This window comes from Silene latifolia, chromosome 1, assembly GCF_048544455.1.
Source record: "Silene latifolia isolate original U9 population chromosome 1, ASM4854445v1, whole genome shotgun sequence".
NCBI lineage: Eukaryota > Viridiplantae > Streptophyta > Magnoliopsida > Caryophyllales > Caryophyllaceae > Silene > Silene latifolia.
The window spans coordinates 197915939-197940650 of NC_133526.1; the positions used below are offsets into that span (position 1 = coordinate 197915939).

Consider the following 24712-nt stretch of genomic DNA (forward strand, 5'->3'; position numbering starts at 1 on the left):
TTTTGTTCATGAAAGACCTAAATTGAAGGACTTAATACAATTAGGAGCCAAACAATTTGAATATCTAAAAATAATAACCTCTTTGACAAATTTTGCTCATGATCAATTTCTAAGAAAATCTTCATTTTCAAAGTGTATCAACATTCAACATCCTTAATGCAAATTCATCTAACTCTATGTTCAATTTTCTTTCATTAGTTAAACACAAAATTCAACATTTTCAAAGTGTCCCCACATTATAATTAAACACAAAGCGTAATTGCATATCTTATTCCTATAATAATATCAATATTATTCTTTACGACATTGTGATATATCGTATTCCTTATGTGAAACAATAATTGTAGCACTTTGAAATGGCCATAGATGTGAATGATCTTAAAATTTTGATAAATGCAGGGATTAAATATTTAATAAAAACTTGTCATCAATGGGCAAAAGATCATCCTCTTGTTTCCGGTGTTCTTTTATTTTTCTATCTATTATACATATTTTTTCCAAATTTATTTGACATATTATTTTATATTTTTCCTTTGATTATTTGTATTGCAATTATTCTTGGTGGAAAACACATTAGAAAAAAAGATAATCAAGAACAACACACCAAGAACAACAAGAAATATGAAGTTCTTAGAACTATGTCGATTGATCATCGTCGCTGTCGTCGACAATTGACATCTCAAATCAGCAGGAGAACATTAGAGAGAACATTACCCGAAGATGATAATTTTTGTGATAGTGAAAGTTCCAGAGAAACATCGACAAAAATACAAGGACCGTCTCACAATGCAAAAGCAGAGGAATTTTCCAAGGATAAAAATTCGACAAGAATCTCAAGTCATTCCAACTTAGAAGGACCGTCTCAAAATGCAAAAGCAGAGGAGTTTTCCAAGGATAAAAATTCGACAAGAATCTCAAGTCATTCAAACTTAGAAAATGAGACGGAAATATCAAAAAAATTAAAAGGACCGTCTCACGAAGTAAAAAAAGAGGAATTTCCCACGGATAAAAATTCGACAGGAATCTCAAGTCATTCCGAAGAGAAGAAAGACAATGTGGAAGCAAATAAAAGTTCGACAGGAATCTCAAGTCATTCCGACACAGAATCACAAGAGGAAGACGAGAATGACGAACATGAAACAAGAGAATCTCGAAACAAGGTAATTGAATGGACAGAGGATGACCAAAGAAACTTGATGGATCTTGGATCATCAGAGATAGAAAGGAACAAAAGATTAGAGAGCTTAATAGCGAAAAGAAGAGCTCGAAAACTATTAAGTATGCAACCAAGACGAAACCATTATCCATATGAGAATCTTATGGATCAAGTCGGGTCTATTATGGTTACGCGGTTTATTGACACGGAAATGGAGCACCAACCCGGATCTGCACCTTGCGGTTTACGCTCGATAAAGAATCCTTTTGATCTTCCTTATGATCCTCATGAAGAAAAGCCGATTCTTACTGGAGGTAGCTTTGATGAAGAATTCTTTAACAATCATCAAAAAGATTTCTTGACCGAAGATTGTTCTAATAAATCTGATAATTTCATGTCTGAGCTTATGGAAGATCATTTAGCCAAATCTCTTCCTAGCTTCTTTACTAACCCGAAATCAGTTGAGAAACCCCGGTTCACTCGATTTCAAAGGGAATCTGGTAATTATGTTATAGTCTCGTATATAACTCTTTGAGACCGCACATTTTAAAAAATAATACGTATCAGCCTAGTGGTTAAGACAAAGGTATACACTGAACATTAGAGACCAACATATATGTGTTGGGTTTACAATCGTATTAATCTTAGACGGTTATACGAAAGACTTATTGTTTTTTTTCCCCATAAGATAAGTTACTTCTAATGTACATATGGCTAATGAATTAATGATGTGTTCTTCATGTTCCTTAAATCTTGCAGAAGAAAACTTACTAGGAATCCTTGAGGGGCATCCTAAAGAAGGTACTGAGTTTCGGTGTTATACGGCTAGCTATCCTTCAAAACCTTTACCATTTGATTGATACAAACTAATTGTGATATACTCCGTTGTTCAAGTCAATTTCATATGTTGATTAAAATACAGCTCACATATATTAAACAAACGCATGAAAATTGGCTCGAACGGATGGAGTATTGACTAAGTAACTATACAAAAACTTACAAACTTGACATTATTTTTCTTCTAATTTACATTAATTTTCTTCTAATTTATTTTAGATACAAGAGATGACCAAGCACCAGATCATCAAGACTTACCTGAGAAAGGTGATGACAATTTTCGGCTTTTTTTTTTGTCATAGGAGTACTTGTTTTTCCTTACCTATTCCAATTTGTTTTTCGATAAATAATTATTTATATTTGACTTATTTTTTTTCAGGAGATTTTTTTTCTAAAATTACTTCCTTATGATGTAATTTTATCAAAAATTGTTTCAAAACTTTAATTTAGGTGACTTATTCCGTATGTTTATAAACTTATTTCGTTTGTAACTTAGCCAATTTATACTTTAAAAGGTATAACAATGAGAAATAAGTTCAAAACATACGGAACAAGTCACCTAAATTGAAGTTTTGAAGCAATTTTTAACAAAAGTGAATCTTAAGCGAGTAATTTTAGGAAAAAATTATATAAGGAAGTAATTTTAAAAAAATGGATTTTAAAAGGGAGTTATTTTTAATTTACTTTTTTTTTTCGTTTAGTTCAATCAAGCGACGACACTAGCTTACCTCTACAAAATAAAGATCATCATGAGCTAGAAAATCCATTTGCCAAGAACTTTGATCCATCAGAATTAGACTCAATAAATTCATCAGAAAAGAAGAACAAAAATGAGCTCGAATCTAAAGACAAAGAAGTTAATATTTTCGGTATGGATACAATAAACAACCAACGCGAAGATGATGAAGATAGTACATCATCGTCATCATCATCGTCTTCATCATCGACATCTTCAACAGAGATGGCCATTGATGCTCATAAAAACGAGGCGTTTAGGAACTCGGTTAAAAAGGTACTTAATTGCTTAATAATCCAAAGAAGCATGGGTAATAATGTAATAAAAGGAAACAAAAATGTGAATTTAATCCCACACGCTACTCCACCGACCAAAATGGAAGAAAGATCGTTTTACACAAGTAGTAAACCTCACCATACTACGACATTCTCAATAGCATCGGACATGCAAGTGGAGGTCTCAGAGACGGGATCGCCTCCATTGGCTACATTGGACCCAAGCTCCCCTACTGATCGAGAATCCTTGGTGTATGATGGTGATGTTGATAAAGACGCAAACTCCGGTGATGAAGACTTATGGGGTGCTTCACCTCATCCTCTGAGACACGGAGAGTTTGTTTCGAAATTCAAGTTACCGGATATTACAGAAGAGGGTAATAAACAAATGACGGGAGACCAAAGGAGCATAGACGCGGAAATTATAGAGTCTGGATCATCAGTCTCATCCTCATCAGACGGTTTAACCTCGCAAATGCAGGCTAAAACCGAGCACCTTGCGGAGTACTTGGCTAATCTACCTCCTACTAGTCAAACCGGTTCTACCGTATTAGAGGCAAGCTAATAAACTCTATTAATGGTTAATTTTAATTTTTAAGCTAGTAGTTAATTATTAAGGTTAAATTTTATTCACAAACATTAGGAGCCAGAGCCAGAGCAGGAGCCAGAGGTTGAAGCAGAGGTTAGCGCGGAAAACCACCCCTTTGAAGATGAGACACAACCTATAGAATTCAAGTTGGATGAAGCTAAAGACGAGTCGAGAGAAGGTAAAGAGATGGAAAAATCACATCCTAGAAGTAGCGCAACAAACGAAATCGGAGCAATAAAAGAGACGGACTTGACTTCGGGTGAACAACCCGAAAGTGAGCCTACATGTCAAGAGATACACATTGGAGTGCTTGATAATCAACCAAGGATAATAGAGGTAATAATATTATATTTCTCTTCTCCTAGGACAATCAACAACCGAGGAGTCGAGATTTTAAGTTACGGACTAAAACAATTCATGGATTATACCACCAGTTCTACCGGTTGTACAATGTAGAATCTGAGCTTTGTAATAAAGAATCTGGGTTCTAGTTTAAAGAATACGAGGTTTATTAGATAGTATCTGATTTCATCCATTTTTGTGGCTGCTAACCCCTAGTTCCGCTACTATTTTGGAAGATTCGAGTATACTTAGAAGATATGTTTTTCAGGATAAACCAAGCTTAGTAGAAAATGATGTACTGGATTCCGAATCCCACATTGGTGAACAAATAGGCCAAGAGAAGGAAACCATTCCTGATTCATATTCAACTACTTGTCTAGAAGAAATCTTTGAGCAATCAAGATTAGAAGAGCGGGGTAACGTAAACTCGAAAGAAGATAAGAAAATCCTGCATGACGATGAGCTGATAAATAATTCAGCTAACGATGTTGTTATTCACGTAAGTTTAATTTTGATTACTCGGTGTTATCATTTGTTTGTTTACGTTTTGATTTTGAATCGTTTGTAAGTATGTAATGGTTTGCTAACTAACCCTCATAAATCATTAGGAAAAGTCTACATTGTCTGAAAAGAGTGAAGACAATCAAGCCAACCATGCTATTTTCGAAGATAAGAAGTTAGAAGTCGATGATCAAACGAACCATGCTATTTTCGACGATAAGAAGTTGGAACCCGGTGATCGAAGCATAGAAAGCGAGAATAAGTTAGGAGAGGTCGATGACGCACCACAACCAGCAACAATAGAAGAGGATAATATGGAGTCATCAAGCTCAATAGATGCAGTGAACTCGAGACCTGTAGACGATTCCGAAGACAACTCAGAACAGTCTAAAACTTGAGTTACATTGTTGATTACTTCCCCCCTTTCACCATTAAAATTGGGATATAGGAGCTTGTATGATAGATAAGCAGGCAAATTTTGGTAGATTTATGGACAATTTTGACATAGAACTATGTGTAAATGCCTCAAATTATAGAACAATTTTTAGACTCTTTGTGTTACATTTGGCACAATTTTTTTTTGTACTTGGAAGAAATTTAATGTATAAGGGAATTTTTTTCCAAAATGGGGTTTAATAACAAACATTTTAACAAAATGGGGCGACTTTGAAACTAATTACCAAAAATGGGTCCACGTAGGCTTGGTTTTGGCGGTGTTAGGGTCGGGATTAAGGTCGCTCACGGGAGAGCGACTTGAGGTCAAACCGCCGTGCGGCTGAGCGACTTAGCAGGAAAAAAAAAAAAAAAAAAAAATTCAGAAGGAGAAGTTGATAGGAATCGAACCCGCAATCTAAAATCATACACTTCACACCCCTAACCATAATGCCCAGCATAATGTATTGACTCATTATGGTAATTAAAATACATATTTAATGCTTACTCACTATGGTAATTAAAATACATATTTAATGCTAAGAGTATTTAATAGCTGTTTGGGATTTGAATAATAATTACTAATTATAAAGTTTAAGCACTAAACTTTAACATGTTAATTTGCTTGTATTAGTGGTTAGCTTCAACAAGATAAGTGTTTGTTTTGTTGAACATCATGTGTTCGATTCCGCTTACCAGCTTTTTTTTTTTTTTTTTTTTTTTTTTTTGCAAAGACGCAAATCGCTGTGGGGGAGGGCGATTTGAGCTGAAATCGCTCACTCCCAAAGCGACTTGACTTGAAGTACCATACTTAGGTTTGAGTGGACTTTAAATGAGACTTTGGGTAAGGTCGTTGAGCGGGAGAGCGACTTGAATCCGAACCTAGCTTCGGTGATGACGTGGACCCATTTTGGGTAAATACTTTCAAACTCAACTCATTTCGTTAATTTGTTTGTATTTGACCCCATTTTTGAAAAAAATTCTGTATAAGGTATAACAAAATGAATGCCTTGCTAAGTGACGGAGCTAGGTGAGGGCTAGCACACGGTCATTCCCGCTGAACAATGATTGAATTTTTTAGTTGAAATTCGATTTTTTTCCCCTACACTATTATATCATTAGTTCACTCCCACCGGAATTTCTCACCCCTAACATCAAATCTGGGCTCGATCGCTAAGCTAGTCACGATTATAATTGTTTGGGTTCATTTACGGAGTAAATTGAAGTTGAAATCATAATTTTGGGCTCAAATCATGGTGAATAGTTGAAATCATAATTTGGGTTAATCTAGTAAGTAAAGATCTGTCTTTTTCTAATCTTTTAAACCCTAACTTTTGGTGGAATTCATTATGGGTAATTAATTAGTAATTAATATGTGTAATAGGGGTAATAATAAGGGGCTTTGTAGTGTATATTAGTATAGGATGTATTGTGATAGTTATCATGTGATTTGTATAGGATGAGACGGTTCCTTGAGACGGTTTCGGTCCGGATTCGAGTAGTTTGAGGAGATTGCTAAAAGGTAGGTTAATCCTACTCGGTTTCAATAATGTGATGTTATTTATGTGGATGTTGTAGTGAGTCTTACATAATTAGGGCATTTGCATTATAACATGTTTAGTGGTAATCACATCATTAAAAGGATGGTTATGACATGTTGGGTGTGGTTCATGTATTGGTTATTATCATATATGTTGGAGAACTTGTTGTTTTTGTTGCTGTTGTTGTTTTGGAGACGTAAGACGGTTGGGAGACCGTATTACGCTTAAGTCGCCTCTTAGAGTTTTCCACTCCAAGAGGGATGGGCACATTAAAGGCTTGAGTTACGAAGGGACTCGTGTGGTTGAGACACGACGCTTGGCAGGTGATCCGGTTGGCTTCCGGATCCGGTGCGTCTGGGCGTGTCCTGGTACCTGTTTGTGGCTATCGGTATGTCTGGGTGTGTCCCGGTACGAGTGAGGTTGTCGGTATGTCTGGGCATGTCCCGGTACTATGGTGATAGTGGTTTATTTATACTAGTAGACATGTTGCATATTCACACACTTGAGTCGTGTCACACCTTATTGGCTTATTGAAACTGACGTTTGTTTGTCTGTGTAATTGTCACCTATTTTCGAGGTGGCCTGTGTCGATCCATATGATATTTCCGGTCATATGGGGAGCATGTTAAGTACAGGTTGTTCGGATAGCACACGGGAGATGGGGCGAGCTTGATGAGTCACGAGACGAGTATAGTTGATTATATGAGTATAATGGTCATGAGTTGTATTTATTCATTAGTTAAGGGTTTGTAATCACTAAACTTGTCAGTTATAATAAGGGTTTCTTTATTGTATCTCCGATTTACCACCTCGGGAAACCGAGAAGGTAACATCTCCCAATTACCTTGGCCGCGTAAGAAGGGGGTGTTGAAGTAGGTCATCAATATTCATATAACTAGTATTGGTGCCCGACCCCGCCCGCTCTACCTCTATTTAGCATTAAAATTATTTTCAATTAAATAAAACTACTTTAAAGTTGCATAACTAATAAATTTATCGTTAGTATATTTTTTTATGACATATCTTAAAATTACGATGAAATAAATTATGAGACAAATTCAGTACTCCCGCTACTAATATTTTACTTAAATCGATTGGTTAGCTAATTGTTCATATATACTTCTTTTTGTTGTTAGTATTGTTATTTTTATTACATTCGTTATTCTACTGTTACTTTCATTACTCTCTCCGTAATTATTGTTACTTTCACTTCTGTTGCATTAATATTGATTTTTCACTACTCTCGTTAATTCTATTACTTTCACTACTCCCGCTCGCTGCTAATTAATATTGTTACTTTGACTATTCAAATGAGTGATTATTATCATATTACTATATCCAATGTCACTACAGTTTTTTTCACTACTAACAGAATTAGTTTTACTTTTTAGGCATGATATTTTAAGAGGCTTATAATTTATATAAAAATATTACATATACGCATTAAATCAAACTAAAATAATTATGGAATATTATATTTATTTACCTTTAATAGTTTCCGATATATACTTATATTATAATTGTGTATATTAATTAATTAACATATTTATAGATGGATTAGAAATGCTTTGAATATAAAGGAAAGTTTTTTATTTTTTTATTTTTTTTATCTTCTTTCTTCATTTTATATATTCAAATTTAGTTGTTTATTAACAAATTTTATATGTGACTAATAAGAATTTCTTGATTAGAATATTAAAAACATTCAACATCTATATATATTAATTTAGTGTTATTATATATCGTGATTTTTAATGGATTTCTTTCAAAAGATGAGACTTCAATGTAGTTAAATAAATCTATACAAATTAATTATACTATATAGTTTTAATCGATAATGATGTGTGATAGACCTGACAAAGGGACTTCAATGTAAATATTATATAGTGTTGGTTGAAGTATAAATTTAAAGAACACCAGAATATGATGATTTTACTTAAAATAAACATGTCACACTTATGATATTAATTAGTATAAAAATGTTAATTATTTAACACACACAAATATAATATAAGTATGTTATATTTTGGAAACTTTTAAAAGAAAAATAAATCAAACTAGATTTACAAAAAAAAATATAATATTGCAAAAATATTTCGATTTGATTTAATGCATATATGTAATATATTTATATAATATATAAGTCTCCTAAAATTGCATGCCTAAATAGTAAAAGTAATTTTGTTAGTAGTGAAAATAATTATCGTAACATTGGAATTTAGTGAAATGATAGTAATCACTCATTTAAATAGTCAAAGTAACAATACTAGCAGTGACTACTCAGTGAGTGAGAGTAGTGAAAGTAATATAAGTAACAACAGGAGTAGTGAAATTATCAATATTAATGCGGTAGCAGTGAAAGTAACAATAATTACGGCCGAAGTAGTGGAAGTAACAATAGTAATAACGAATATAATAAAATTAAGAGTAAGAACAACGAAGAAATTATGAAAAATTAGCTAACAATTTAATTTTAGAAAAATATTATATTAATTTATATATGAGTTTGATAAAATTAACGAGAATGAATATTACAGTAAAAATAGAATGATAAGCAACAACAACCAGAAGATTAGCGAATTAATAGTATTAACATGAGATCTCGTGAAAGTAATAATATTAACCGTGAGAGCAGTGAATGTGTCTCATAATTTATTGATAAATTTTAACATTTCAATATAAACGGTAAACGTATGAGTTAAGTATGTTTACCGGATTTTTATTCACCAGAAAATAAAATTTGACGATAAATATATGTAGGCCGGGCGGGAGTTCTCTTAATTTTCGAACTAAAGAGTCGGATCATGGATGAAAGCGGTGTTATTCCGTGCTACAGGCCTATTACTATGTCACAAACTCCCGCCATATTTTTGGCATACTTTTCGAATTCAATTGTCCGCCGTACTAGCACACGCTCCTCATTCCTCTACTAAAAATCCCTAATTCGCTGATCGAATTCCGAGTCAAATACCTCCTAACTCAGTAACTCGGATGACTTTCCTTGAGAAACTCGCTCAATTGACAGTCACACAGACACTCGGTCACTCAGATGCGCTTCGGTACTTTCTCTCTCCTAGGGTTTTATTGATTTCAATTGTTTAATTAAGATGAATCGTTATTTATTCGTTGATTTTTCATGAATTTCGATGCGTTCGGGTCGATTTGTTCTCTTTGATCAAGCATTATCATCTGATTTTAGCGGTTTCACTACGAATTTCGTAAATTGGCGACGCAATTGTGCAATTCAGATTACTTACGGAGTTAACGCGATTCACGATAATAATAATGAATTTCGCAAATCTGCGACGCAATTGCGGCAATTCAGACTATTTACAGTTTTACACCTTACGGAGTTAATGCGATTTGATAATATGATAATGAAAATGAGAATGATAGTGATAATTATGATGATGATGATGATGATGATGATGATGATAATAATAATAATAATAATTCTGAAGCTACTGTTTTTCCGCATAGATGTCAATCCTTGGTGCTAGTAGGTTTATTGTTAAGAAGCACGTCTATATACGAGGGTAGGGAATGCGCGAGACAAATCGTGATTTTAGAGTATGTATAATGTGAGTTTTTCGAGGTGCACTTAAGGTGATCCCCTAGTTAGAGAGCGAGAGTTGGTGTTCTCGACCGTTATACATTGTTTTCTTGTGCTCTATATGTGGTTGTTGCGGAGAAAAATAAAGAGTAGCTCCCTATGTGTTATACTGTTATCCATGGAGAATTATAGAGTAATTCGCCGTGTGCTTTTAGAGTATGTATAATATGAGTTATTGAGGTGCTCTCAAGGTGATCCCCTTGTTAGAGAGCAAAAGTTAGTGTTTCTCGACTGTTATACATTGTTTCCTTGTGCTGTGCTCTCCATGGAGAATTATAGAGTAATTAGCCCCGCGCCTTTGGAGTATGTATTCTTCAAAATTTAAATTAAAAGATGCAAAATAGAAAATGAGATGAAGAGCGAATATGAGTATTATGGATTTGGTGAGAGTTAATAAATGGAGAGCAAAACAAGTGCTTTTGGTATATGCTCTTAGGAGTGTCATGTACACAACGTACACGTGCATCCAAGGTGCAACTCGTAATGGTGTGACATTGCCTCGCCCCTTGCACCTTGTCCCTATGGACTCATCTCCTCAATGTGCCTCAGGTCCTTTAAGAATAACTACTCGAATTCCTTTCTTTTCTTTTGCTTAGATGTTGGTCATTTTTTGAAAATTTGATTGCTTGTTAGGGAAAAGGGAAGTGAATTTTGCCGACATATGTTGTACGATGCAAATTTGGCTTAGATAATTGTTGCAACGACGATTGCAGAAGCTTATAGCTAGTGGAGCTCACTGCTCACTGCTCACTATTACCTTTGCTCCTTGAATTTAACTGTTTATACACTAAATAAAGTGGTTTGAGTGCTTGTTGTGAATGGAGTCGCTTGACCTCAAGTTCTCTGTTCTGTAATGACTAATCTGACTTATTTGCTGACAATGCCATCTGATAAAGAATGTCTTCCATTTTGCTTGTTGTTCACTAGTAGGTGTTGTTGATAATGGACCTGATTGTTGAACAAGAATATGCCCATACAGAGAGCATGTTCTTATGGCAAAAGACAAAAGAGGCCGAGATTCAAACCCTTGACCTAAACTTTGAAACTTTCACTGCTCAACCATCATCAAACCAGTAAGGACCAACCGCTTAACTAAGATCCGCCTTTGTTTATCTGTAAGTGATTAAATATTGAGTTAAGGGAGTTGTTTAGTCAACTTATTGGTCAAATGTGATGATTAGTTATGTGATCAGTAATTACATCATAGGTGGCATGATCATGTATTAGAGAACCTTGTCCATGAAAGCAAAAGGCAGTTTGGTTTGTCTCCTTGAACTAGATAATTTTATATATATTGCAAAAGATCATGGTGTCTTACTGTCACAGATAAACAATGCTAAAATGAATGTAGTGTACTAATGAAATTGGATTGGAATAGTGAATGCATGAGGAGATTATATTTACTTCCTCCCCCAAAAATATCGTGATCATAAGTTTTTGTTTGCTTGATAAAATAAAAACTAAACAATTTGTTGCTACTAAAAGCAGTTCATAAAGTTCAATTTGTATACCTTTTGTTCTTTGGACTTACATCTGAAATTTGTAGAGCCGTTATTGAATGTGTAATGATGCTGAGTCTCTGCTTAAGTCTTTTAAGTTCTTTGCAAAAGAAAAGAAAGCAACAGTGTGATAAAGGCCACTATGCCAACTTGCCAAGTAGTTAGACTGGCCTTAGACTAAAAAACCGCACCTTCTAGCTTAAGGCCGGCTAAGTGAGGCACTAGCCAAAATGTCTCGTGGTACCTTAGTTATCTGTTTTGTTCTTTTTCTCTACTGTTGCAAAATGTATTATGTTTACAATACAATGTTGTTTGCAAAAACACTAGCGCCTTCACTTCACGCTTTGCTTCATTGCTATATGCAGTCATTGGCTTAGTTCACCTTGCGCCTTTCCAAACTAAAAACCCTATCTGTTTTTTTCCCGAAAGGTCGCTAGTTGTACCTAATTTAGTGTTCTTTACTCCTCAGGCTTTTTCGGTATTAATCTTCCATTGTGTATATTTTCTCCCAACTCTTTCTATGCTCCTGTCTACTATGCAGCTGATTGCTAGTAAACATGCCTTTCCTTATCATATAAGCCGAGGTTCTGAAATAGGCATAATTATCAGTATTTAGACATCATTCATTATTCAACAAGTATTCATACTGTTTTTAAAGGGCATAACAAGGCAAACCTGCATATAATTGATTTACTAGCTGATTAAAGTGGTCAAAGAAGCTTTAGGGAAAGCTTGTTTTCACTCTCTTTGCTTTTCAAAAATTACTCCACAGAAAGAACAGGGAGACTCTTGTTTTGTTTTCCCTGTATCATCTGAAATTCTGAACCAAGTTGCAGAGGTGATAGGGCCGTTATGTAGTTTACCCTTGACTACAGCGTGTTATTCTTTTAGTTCCTGTTTTACAAGGCAGGGAAAATTATGCTATGAGAGAGAGTTGTGATTTTGTCCTTTCAATTGGTTCTGGTAATTAGATATCATGAAGAGTTATAATTTACTTCTGGTAATTAGATATAGCGAAAGCCAAAAGAAAGGCTTGCATGACAAAAACAGAGAAATACTATGGTTTAGGAAGCATATATTATGATTTTTGACGAGTTTAAGCCTTTACGTTTCATGCAACTTTGTGTATCAGTTTAAATAATCTCACCATTTCATAAATTTAATCAAATTTATGTTTTAATATGTGAACAGGGGAACCCGTGTGGCCGTGTTCTCATTTCTTGGACAAAAGTTCATGTGTCTCATGAACCCTGACGAGTTCGATTCCTTGATATGTTCCTATGTGCTACTCAAGTACCCAAGTCTGAGTAACATACTAACAACAATTTCAACATTACCCCAGCGCACAAGGGCTCCCATAAATGGCATGGTACGTGAAGGGGAGGTCAAATTACAGTCTTACCCATACATTAAATCACAATTTTTTTTTTTCTTACGACTTGTTATGAAAATTGCATTGTTAACATACTAACCACTTTCATGCGTCATGTCATTTTTACCTTGTTTCATCATAATCCAAAATCAAATAATAATGATATTGCAAATCTATTGAATATGGAAATGTAATAGTACTTCCTGCTGCATTTCTGAGCTATACCGGTGATGCATTGGTCATGTTATCATCTTGGGTTAAGTTTTACAAAAAAAAATTCAAATTGATTTTTTTGGCTAAATAGGGTTATTTAGCAAATTAATTAGATGTTTATGGTTGATTTCAAACTATTTGGGGCGAATGGGTCCACGTCATCAGTTTTTTTTTTTTTTTTTCAGAATTTTGGTGAAGCTGCTAAACTCCCTAACGGCTTGTATTGTACCACTTACCAAAAGCTATTTAAGTTTTAGAAAAAGAGAATTCATGAAAAACGCTCAAGTCCCTAGCGGCTTCCATACTTGACTTCATATTCCATAGCTGCAACTTGCTGCAACATTTAGAATTTGTGAATAGTTAAGAGGATAAGCCATCTAGTTTCTTGGCGAAGTGGTAAAGACACAAGCCGCTAGGAAGCTTAGTGGCTTCACCTAAAATCTGGAAAAAAAATAAACTGATGACGTGGACCCATTCACCCCAAATAGTTTGAAATTAACCTTAAAAGTCTAATTAATTTGCTAAATAACCCTATTTAGCCAAAAAAATTCAAATTACTGGCTCTAGTTTTTTACTCCTACAGCTCTTGGGTTTAATGGTGTGACATTATTCTTTAGGAGAGAGAACAGTGGTTCAACTTTTTTGTGGTCTCACGTCAAAATAAAAGCTCTTCAGCACACTAGGCATATGCCTCTCTCATGGATCCTATACAATTATCAGCAATGGTACGTCCCATCTCTCTTTTTACCAACTTTCCCAAAAGATGCCTTTGATATGATATTTCAGTAACTGATACCTTTCACATTGTCTGTACAACCTCTGTCGAATTGAAAACTTCATTTTTTCATCTATTACTTGCCTTACATAGTAGACAGTTGGACATGGGTGTAACATGAGTCTGAGACAGATGGCGATTTTATTGTGAAATAGCTGTCATTTGATGCATTCTCGCAAAACTTTCATCCCTTACTTCGTCATTTGCGAGAGCCTTTGATGCACTATTGTGTTGTTTGGTTTTTTTAGCCGGGTTTGATACTGGATGTATATACAAGACTAAAATCTGTAGTCAACGAGTCTGAGCTACATTGGTTACAACATTAAGCCGTCTTTTTAATCTTCAGTATATTTAAACAAGTCACCCAAATTCAATTCAGATTCCAGAGTATATGGCTTTATGAATGCATGTTTAAACTAGTCTCTAGTATTAATTTATTTTGATTTGATTTAACCTTCAGAGTTTCAGTTGTGTCATGGTTTTATCACATTATTCAGTATACAGTAACATGATCTGATGAAGAGATTCCTTCAATAATTAGCGTGCTACTTGTATCTTTTTCATCTGTTCTGTGAGTATCTGACTCTGACCCAGTAATGGTAAGACTTGAGAGAATCAAATCATAAATGTTCCTTATAAGACCACTCCCAAGCAAGGTCACCGACTGGGTCGTGACCTTGTCGGGTCACGCTAATGACTCCTTAAACTAGGATTAACAAGATGATTTTGGTGACCTTGAATAACTGAGGGGCAAGCCATGACCCTGAGTTGAGAAATTGTTAAAAGTTGGTGACCCGATAGGTGGCAGTCCTTCATTGGTTGGAAACAAAAAAAAGGACAACCCTCAAAGCAAAGGACGAAAATCCTTGAAACTTTGAAAGCTTTGCTACTGCTGCTCTGCACATCTCTATATTGGTCAGACTCTTCAATATTGCCTCACGTACCCATGTCGGACACTCGGCACTCGAACACGAGTAAGACACTTGGACATTTCATTCTAGACCAAAAACATAAAAAAAATTTCTTCATAAAATAGCTGAATATAAGACTTGAACATGCACCTGTGTCGGATACGTCTAGCCGAGTCCGAGCAGCATAGGTCCCAAATAATAATGTAAATATTATTCTAATGCACATGTGGATGAACTATTTTTATTTTTTATGTATTTTTTTGTGTGGATGAATCTAGTTTATGGTCTCAATTACATTTACGCGAGAATAAAGTGGCCAAGGCGCTTTTGGGACTTGAATGCAAGGCTATAGAGCAATGTGTATAAAAGATGCTTCTTTCTAAAAGGAGAAGTGGTTATTTTTGTCACTTAGTTGCCTTTGATTTTTGTTTTAATTTTTTTTTGCCTAATTGATGAGAACTGGAATAACACCATGAGGGTGTACTGCCTGAATTATTTGAGCTGACATGTTGTGTACAATATGCAGCCACACTAGATGAGCTGATATTCGGAGTGCAACCAAAAGAAAGCAGTAGGACAAAGAAGTCGTCAAAACTGGTATGCGAATCAGACGAAACACGAAATTACGATTATTTTACAAAGTAGTACTCTTTGGCTGTGTTTGGAATATTACTTCCTCAGGTTTGCTTGGATTAATGGTACTTATTAAGAAACTTCTGAGTATTACAGTTTACAATGAGTCAATGACGGATCTTTACGATAAATCTAGGAGGGGCTAGTCTTTAAAGTTTAATCTTAGATAAAATATTACCAGGGCTGGTGCAGTGGAGCTAGACTTGGATCTTACCGTCTTACACAGTACTGTATTATATATTTAGTGTAAAACATTGAATTTAGGAAGTGATGGTCCCCTATCTAACCCTTTTAAAATTCTCCACAAATTACGTTGGTGTGACCACCTATGTTACTCTGACTCGGTTGCTAGTGTTGAACACAAGATGATGATGGAGTGTCAGATATGGTTACTTTTTGTGAAATTTTGAATTTCTTTTTGCCTAAAATGAAGTGTGGAAATGTCGTGTGGTGTTAGATATTCAAGTGTCGGACACCCGAGCAAAGAGAAGTGTCAAGAGTAGCATAGGTGGCCGCGTTAGTGATAGAATTAGAGAGAGAGAGAGAGAGAGAGAGAGAGAGGGCCAGAGGCGGTAATAATTATTCACCTCCACCTTTGGATGATGGAGTGTACTCCCAAATGGGAGCAATTACTCTCTACCACCCCAAAAGCACCGCCCTCTATCAGCATCGTCTTCCACCCCTTACCTTTCTATTGATCTATATCATCCCTTAATAATTAGGTAATCAGTCTCAATCCAAACAAGCACTACATTATAGAGCTCAGTAGCTCCCATCAGGTTTTGCTTTGAATTGAGCACCCCAAGTCGAGTTAGTACCAAATTCTAACCCTGAAACCGTTTTTTATATAGGAGCAGCGTACCCGAATTTCATGACAATGCAGTCTTAACTTTGAAGAACTTTATTTTTAATGGGTCTTGATACACTGAAACCTCAAGGGATCTGTTGGCAGTTCATTAAATTAGAGACAAGATATCTCACCAGCTGGTTGATTAGCATAAAAAAATAATTGAAGCCATAAGTCAAACTTTTGTGTGTGCATATGTATAATATATATTTAGTAAAGAATAAGTACTATAAATATTGGAGTATACAGCTATGTCAACCAATTTTAAGTCTAGGGAAGGCATTATTATTGGAGGACTAATAATGCTTGGTGTTTGTTATATGTCAGTGGAATCAGTCAATTTGCCAATTATTTGAGGCAGGAATTTTTATTGGGAAGGTATGCCAAACTTGCTAGTTCAGCTTCAATGTACTAGGGATGTAAAGGTTCAGCAACTAAAGGTTATACTGTCTTGCCTTTACAGAAGAAAAGCATGGTCTCACGAAACACATTTTTGTTTAAGACGGACATTAAAGCAGAATGCTTAGGGAATGGCAAACCCTTTTGCCCATCTATCTATATGGGGTAGTATTTAACTTGTTTTACATTTAAGACATATATAACCATCTTACGGAAGACCAACTGTGAAACAAAATACTACGTACTTATTTACTCAGGAAGTCTTGACCTGGTGGCTAAAACAGAGGTAGCGGTACAATAGGTTGCAGCGTCGAGTCCTCATATACAGGGAATCCATTGGACCGATCCAACAATGGGAGTTAAAGGTATCAACTAAATTTCGGAAAACAAACTTAGTAGCTGATTAGGAAAAAGGCAGGGGATCCTTTTCATACAAATGAAAAAGCACTTGATAGCTTTTTCTTCCTTGAACAAGATTAAGACCCTGATTAAATGTGCAGGACCACTTTCAAGAGAAAATTGTTAGTTAATTAGGTGGGTGTCCTACAATATTTTACCGGTAATCATGATGTGGTTAGTTTCGTAATCTAGGATAAAAGGCGGTAGTGGCGTGCTAATACAATAGTTCATGCAATATACCGTACACAGGGTTGGTCCAAAGAGTTAGAGTGGAAAAGGGGTTAGTTAGTGGGTTAAACCATAATTTAAGTATATAAACTGTTTTTTATGTATGTGAATCTTACTTGGATTTGTTCTGTAAATCCTATTTGAGGTTAATCATTATCTTTGTCTTTATTAGTGAAAGTAATTTATCCTTTCTTCTTTCACAAAAGAATGTCCTAGGAAAAGATCTTGGTTGATATGCTATGGTGAAGAATATAGTGCTTTAGATAGTGGAGTGTAGACTCAGCAGTTGCTCTTAATTTAGGTCAAGTTACTAGTAAATTAGGTCATTTTGGGATGTTTCTGTGTACAAAACATTAGATTAAAATGGATTGTATAGGAATCCATGAACAGAGTTAAAGGGGTGCCTTTTGACTCAGCCTACTATCATATAGGCTAGACACTCCGTCGTTACTGAAGAACAAAGACGGTCGAAAATTGTTTTAGTTATCTTGTTTGAATCTCGAGTTATTTCGGGTTGTTCCTTTCAGCTGAACACTAGATGGTTTCATCCTGTCATACCATATGTCTTGTACGACTTGGCGCAAGTATGCGTGTTTAATTGTAATTCGTTGTCTTATGGTAGTATGAATCCCAGTCTAGAACGGATAATACAAACATAAGCTGACAATTTTGTGAATAGCTCGCGGTATCTTTACGTATACTGTCATAATATCTTGGTAAACATCACCCAGTTGTTGAATGTAATGGGCTTTGCAGGACTGAGGTTTGCATAAACCAGTATACATGCTGTCGACATAATTCGATTGAAAAATATACTCAGCTGGCCAGGTTTCGGACTACCAGTGGCTGAGGGAGAGGAGACAAAAGGGCTACAATCCAGGCAAGAATATTGCTACATCTTCATATATAAAATTGAAAAATTCAAAACTCATCTCTCGCCGTAATAATTACATATTTTAAATTGTCTTTTTAAACTCAGCTATTGTGTGCTACACTAATTATTCCTAGACGGTAGCCGTGAGCCCGTGACAGAATCATTACCTAAAGAGATAACAATTAGAATTCCAAACACAAGGGGTAGAAATAGTATTGGAATGACTTTTTGAATTAATGCTACAAATCTAATATTTCCATATTCTTACCCCAAATCATAATCTCATGCTTCTCTTTTACTTTGAATATCATGGACTAATAATAATATTCACATACAGTACCAAGCAGAGACAAAAACACATCTAACTCTAGAAAAAACTTTAAAATAGGCCGAAACAAAGATGCAAACAATACAAACTACTAAGATTAAGACAACATCCTTGTTAATAAAAACCTTAAAACTTAATGTCATCCATGAGGATAGTGCTCTGAAGGTTGAACCTGGAAACCCATGCCTTGATTCCTAAGATAAGTTTCAAGATCATCCCTCTGGAAATTTTGACCCTGCATTTTGAACCCATATGAGCTATTCCCATATTGAGAAATGAACACATTTTCCGGCATCGATTCAAAGGCGATGGCCGCGCCATTGTTGGGTGAGTCCCAGTGGAATTGTGTTTTGAGCATTGAAGCTGAAGTAACCTGATGTGGTGTTTGCAGAGTGATTGTTGAGTGATCTGGTGAATTTGACCTCTTGCTGTTACTATTAGTATCTGGTGAAAGAGGGTCATTTTCGATATTAACTGTGGTAATATCATGTATGCTAGCTCTTCTCTTATCCTTACCACCTGATAGCTGCCTTATGAAGTATTTTTGTGCATGGCTCGCTACTTGGGTTGGTGTCCTTGTTACCACAAAATTCCTGGAAATGTTCCTCCAGTCCCCTTTTCCATACTTTTTCAACCCCATTAGGAACAACCTGCAAAAGCCATATTTTTTCACCCATGTCAAACTTTTGCCATGATTTACCAAGTAGTTTTAACAATTTAATTGCTATCAAATGAATATGAAAGGAACCAAAAAAAAAAAAAAAAAAGAATACAATATCAACTAAATGCTTCAAACCAGCAACTGTTATTTTGCACAGCACTGTACTTGTATAGTACTATAGTACTATACGCCTGGAGTCCTTGATACATACATAATATTCCCTTCGTTTCAACCGTTTATTTACCTTTGATTAAAATACTCTTCAGGATAATGTAAAAGTTAAGCAAATGATTGAGAAAGAGGGGGTGCCATTTATTTTCCTTTCCAAGGGTCTTTTCCCAAGAGAAAATTGATTTCGTATTATGTATGCAACCTTACCCATATAAAGTATGAATTAAAACACACATTTTACTTAAAAATGCACTTGGGCAAATCATCAGTTAAGAGTAAAAAAAGACTTACTTGTGCTCTTCTTCAGTCCATGGAACCCCCTTCTTCCTCTCTTGCTCAGCGGGCCGAGTACCGGGACCCCTCTTGCCACCAGGACTGTAAGTGTGATTATACCCATCATAGCCATTATGGTTAACCCACTCCAAGGTGAATGCAGAAGCAGTGTCATAACCAGGAATAGGAACCAAACCAGCTTCAATATTACTAACATCATCTTCTAATTCTTTGTACTGTTTGATCACATCACCCACATTTTTCCCAGGAAGCATAGCTGCCACCTTCTGCCATCGATCCGGAGTGTCCTTATCATACACTGCAAGAGCATTCTCAAAGATTTTGTTCTCAGCTTGTGTCCATTTAGCAGTTCTACTCTCATCAATCAACCAACTTGCACTTGACAAGTAAGATGATAGATCCTCCATTTCATACTTCATTTAGAAAGAAGTGTATATTGAACTAACCAAAGACTAATAACAATAACCCGGATAAGAAACCCGGCAAAGAAGAGTCTCTAGAGGCTCAGATGTACGCAACCTTACTCCTAACAAGTCGGAAGTTTGGTTCCGATATTTGGACCAAGTAAAGGTAAAAACTTTATAATTTCTTTTTTGGGGGGTATTTCAATAATTTGATGAGATCTTTGATGGAATTTAAAGGGTCAAAAGGACAGTTTTGACTTGCAAAGAGTAGGGAGTTGGGTTTTGATGAAAGAGTGGAAGAACATATGAGGTTGTGAGGGAAAGATAGTAAGGAGCCCTCTTAAGAAAATGCACATGTGTAGATTTCTAAAATGAGAGAATTAAAGAGAGTGGAGGAGCATTTTGAAAGGAATCAGAATACTCTCACCACTTCCTTTCTATCTTGCCTAGGCCTACTACCCCTCCTCTATCAAGGAATCTTAGAAAAGACCCACCTATAGAAATCTACCATAAATCTCCCATACAAGAAAAATGTTTGTGAAATATTATTACTCCCTCCGCCTTGTCTCGATCAATAGTTATCTATTGCTTTTAGTAAAAAGACTTGGAAAAGAAAAATGGGTGATTAATTTAGACTTTCAGTAAGGCACAAACTTCAAAAAAAAATAAAAATGACCTAACTAGTTTGTGGATTCACTCAAAGAAGCTGAAGGTAGGCACAAACTTCCCTAAAATTTCAAGACTCAAGCTTGATTCTTCAAGAGGCTAAATCAAGAAAGTTTAAGTGGTTATTACTATATGAGGAAGAATCGAAAATAGAAATACTCAAATAAGTGAGGAAACAGAATAATTTTGTAGGCAAAGCAAAAACTATATATAAGTAATAAAGGTGAAAAAAAAGTAGGGGAAATAGAGAAAGATCTGTTCTTTCTATTTCCTCTTTGTAATTGTGTTGAAGTTTTGAGCAGCAAAGTTAAAGAGAAGGCAAAGTAATAAAGGGAAAACACCTAAAAAAAGCAAAGTTAGAGAGATTCAAGGAATGAATATGAAGTTTGAGCACATCTATACATAGGTACAGAGAAAGAGATAGAGAGAGGGAGAGATCTTTCAGAGAAAAGGGCAGAGGAGGAAGGACAGAGAGAGGTAGAGAGACAAAAACTAAAAAATGGTAGTAAGCAGAATTGATTATTAAAGGTGGTTAGTTGTGATTGGCTAATATGGTGTTTATGAGACTGCAAGTTTATGAAAAAGTTCATGTTTTATAATTATTTTTTTATTTATTAGGATTGTGACCATCCTTCTGCTCTATGTTTGTCTTTTAATAATGAGTAGGGGTATGTATAATAATTCATGTGAATATTATAGAGATGTTGAAAAATGAAGCTTTGTAATTATGCTCTATAAAAATTATTTTGAAAAATGAAGCTTAAAGAATACTTTTGCCAAGTTTGTATATTCTTGGGCAGTAATATGATAATCACGTCTATATGTTTAAGGCAATTTTTTTATTCAAATATTTTTAAGGTACGTCTGTTTTTCAAGTTAGTTAGTTAATATAAACGGGGAATTGCCTATATTCGTGAAGTTTAACATCTTTTATAGGAAAACGGTCTAGCGGAAGATTTATCGTATAGTCTCCGTAAAAAGGATTTTTGAGAATTACTTATATACTTTAGCGAGGATATACTTAGGAGTACGGCTACCTTTATCGCAAGATAAAGAGGAGCGTCTTAAACTTGGACGTGAATGGTATATTGGTATCCGATCAAGGATAGAGGGGATGAGTTTGAGAATGGATCATGGATTCCCAATACCCAATATATGACTTTCGAACAATCATTGGTGAATCTCGTAGAAACGTTCTCAGGAGTATAAAATTAGTTTGGATTGGGATGGGTTTGAAAATTAGGGAAGTTGTTAATTTTGGATATTGATTTTGTTTCACCATCGTTTTCAAATTTAAACTCTCTTTAAAAAATTTAGTCTCTTTATGCATTTTTATTTTAAATTAAATATTCTAAGGGTTATTTTTTAAAATCATAAACGATTTAAGTATATTTTCTGACATTGATTTTAGTTTTACCGATTATTTTATAAGAACTTTGTACAAGGTATAACACCCTCATTTGATAGTTAGCGTTATGTTTAAGCATGTTTAATGGTGAGACAGTATAGTCTTTAACTCTTAATCATTTTGTTTAAGTTTTTGAGCTTAGAAAACAGAGAATATGATGACACCTCACCTTGATGGTTGATGGCAAATCCACCAGACTAAACACCAGTCAATCAAAGACTCGTTAATCAATGTGTTAAGTGTCAACACCAGCTTAATTACCTTAATTTTATCAAATTAACCACACCAAAAGAGTTGTTGACTTGTTGCTTTTAAGAACCCCCTGCCTTTTTGGAATCCTTCCTTTACATTGCTAATTGCCTAATTGGTTTTGTTCAAATCTTTATATTCTGTCAAATTGCTGATTAAAAATTTGGGATTATTACATATAATTTTGCATGATTGGAGTACAAATAATGGTTTGGATTTGTTTTTCTAGTTTTTTTTAGACTATCCAATTTAGTCCAAATTCAAACCGGGTAAGATCACTAGGACATTAAAATTCTCCCTAATGAGTTTTAACACTACTACATTCTCGTTTGAACCAAAAACCTTTAGTTAAGTTAGAACACCCTTATTAGATTTAAGCTTCTAATTTTCATTTAAGCATTACAGATATAATATTATGTTAAATTTGATCCCATTGTATCATTTCAATAAAGGTATCAATTCAAAAACTCTCCTTAGACAAGATATGCATAATGCAATGCCTTATTTGCAAAATGGAAGATCTGTTGGTATAGTCCTTAACCCATTAAAAGTACATTCACGAATAAATATAGGATAGATATTTGAATGTTTGCACGGATTAGTAGACCGAAGGTCACAGGTTCAAATCCTGGCAACCTCAAAACTCCTCAAAAACTCGAAGTGGAAACCCAGCACACGGTACGGGGGAGCCGGTGCACAACTAACCACTCTTCAAGCCCGACGGGCATTCGAGTGAGGGAGCGTAATAGGAATATTTATAATAGTTGGGCCTCAACCATTACCTGAAGGTTTTGGTTGAGTTGATTCATCTATCAGTTGCTACTTTTTATTTGATGCATAACATAAAATAAAGTCATTACATTTTGTGTGATAGTCCTATACAAGTATATGTTCTTTCAATTGGTCTCCCTTGTGACGGGTTACCATTTGTGACGGATATTTTGTGAGATAAAATGGTAACAAAATGGGTTAGTGGAGAAAGGGGACCACATGAATAGTGTTGCAGAGAGAGAAAAAATGGATACATTGTGAGGTAAAATGGTATCCGTCTTCAGCTTGTGACGGATATGTCATGTCTTCAATGAGAATTTGTGATGTTCTTTAGTTAGTCTCTTCCAACACTTTGATACAAGTATATGTAAAATGGATTCATTTAGTAGAAGATCATGTCTTATACATCCATCTTACATGATAGATAGTATTTGTGCTTGTTTAAGATGGACATGTCCGTTTTTATCTCTAAACGAATTTAATTATCTAACATATGGTAATTAGTTCCATTTTAGAAATAAAAACGGATATTTCCCACTTAAGCATGACCTATTACTGTTTTAGCACATAGGATCTCCTAAAATGAAGAGAGAAGGGTACCCTAGAAGAATGAGCCAAATGACGGATTTGCCCTTGCACAAACAAGGGGATGAACAAGAGAAGATGCACCAACCTCCTTGATGAGAGGGGGCCCACACGGTATGGGAGTATTACAAGAGGTCAGGGTCAAAAAACACCAAAAGAATAGGAGTACAGTAGTACAGTCCAATAAGGGTTGTGGTACCCTTTGAGAGTACGAAAGGGACACACGGCAGAGATCTATTGGGTCAGATAGTGGCTACTTTCTATTATTTTAATTATTTTTTTAGTCCTGAACCTGATGACCCAATCATTCATAGTGTCCTCGTCGGAGCCACCTTTCTGTGTTTTGATGCCCTAATTCCCCATTATCATAATTCATCCTTTGGGTATCTTCTTACCAAATCTACCATTCCTATTCACACCCAACTCATCAAATGGTGTAGGTCGAGTTTGGATCATCCATTTTAGGAGCGATAATGGGACAAGTCAACTCGCGAATAACTCATCAAAACTCGGTCATAGCTCAATTCGTATGAGCTCGACTGGAGCTCATGATTAGCTTTAGAATCCAACGAGTCAAGCTACGTTAAGTTGACTTGGCTTAAAAAGTGGCTCGAACTTATGTGATTAGATCATGCTCTTATTTTGTAAAAAAAATATTTACCATGGTTATGGTTATATCATTGTTTCACCATAGCAAATGTTCTCATAGGTTTGCCCAATACTTTTATATTTTACCTTCGAATATTATATTTTTAAAAAATATCATGTGGAAAAACGGAAATTAACTATTATATACTATTAGTTGAGTTTAGCTCAAGTATGAGTTTAACCTCACAAGCTTGATAGTGAGCTCAACTTTTTCAAGTTCATGTAAACTCGAGTTTGAATTTTACTTCATGAGTACATGCCAAACAAGGCCTATCTCATAGTTGACTTAGCTCATTATGACCCTTACTTTATACCATTTTATTTTACATTTTATTTCTCATCTTTTTACCTTTTG

General features: G+C 35.1%; 2 protein-coding genes and 1 long non-coding RNA gene across 5 annotated transcripts; 2 read left to right on the top strand and 1 right to left on the bottom strand.

The window, feature by feature from the left end:
• The first annotated feature begins 199 nt into the window (after positions 1 to 199).
• LOC141621024 (uncharacterized) lies at positions 200 to 5041 on the top strand. Its single transcript, XM_074437770.1, has 7 exons — positions 200 to 1656; positions 1916 to 1957; positions 2213 to 2260; positions 2695 to 3560; positions 3648 to 3929; positions 4204 to 4434; positions 4544 to 5041. The coding sequence occupies exons 1-7, from the start codon at positions 357 to 359 to the stop codon at positions 4832 to 4834; spliced, it is 3060 nt and encodes a 1019-aa protein (XP_074293871.1). The 5' UTR covers positions 200 to 356; the 3' UTR covers positions 4835 to 5041.
• A 4224-nt stretch (positions 5042 to 9265) lies between these two features.
• Positions 9266 to 18268, top strand: LOC141616881 (uncharacterized). Of its 3 annotated transcripts, none has more exons than XR_012531064.1 (6): positions 9266 to 9468; positions 10950 to 11137; positions 12713 to 12890; positions 13724 to 13831; positions 15319 to 15389; positions 18055 to 18268. It is a non-coding gene; the product is annotated as an uncharacterized LOC141616881 (long non-coding RNA). The 3 variants fall into 3 exon arrangements; XR_012531065.1 differs by having other exon boundaries at positions 10950 to 11095; XR_012531066.1 differs by having other exon boundaries at positions 10953 to 11137.
• Positions 18269 to 18360: 92 nt separating this feature from the next.
• On the bottom strand, positions 18361 to 21510 carry LOC141616873 (transcription factor DIVARICATA-like). The gene is made up of 2 exons (XM_074434033.1): positions 19624 to 21510; positions 18361 to 19150 (listed from the first exon to the last, which is right to left on the bottom strand). The coding sequence occupies exons 1-2, from the start codon at positions 20043 to 20045 to the stop codon at positions 18640 to 18642; spliced, it is 933 nt and encodes a 310-aa protein (XP_074290134.1). The 5' UTR covers positions 20046 to 21510; the 3' UTR covers positions 18361 to 18639.
• Between the last annotated feature and the right edge of the window lie 3202 nt (positions 21511 to 24712).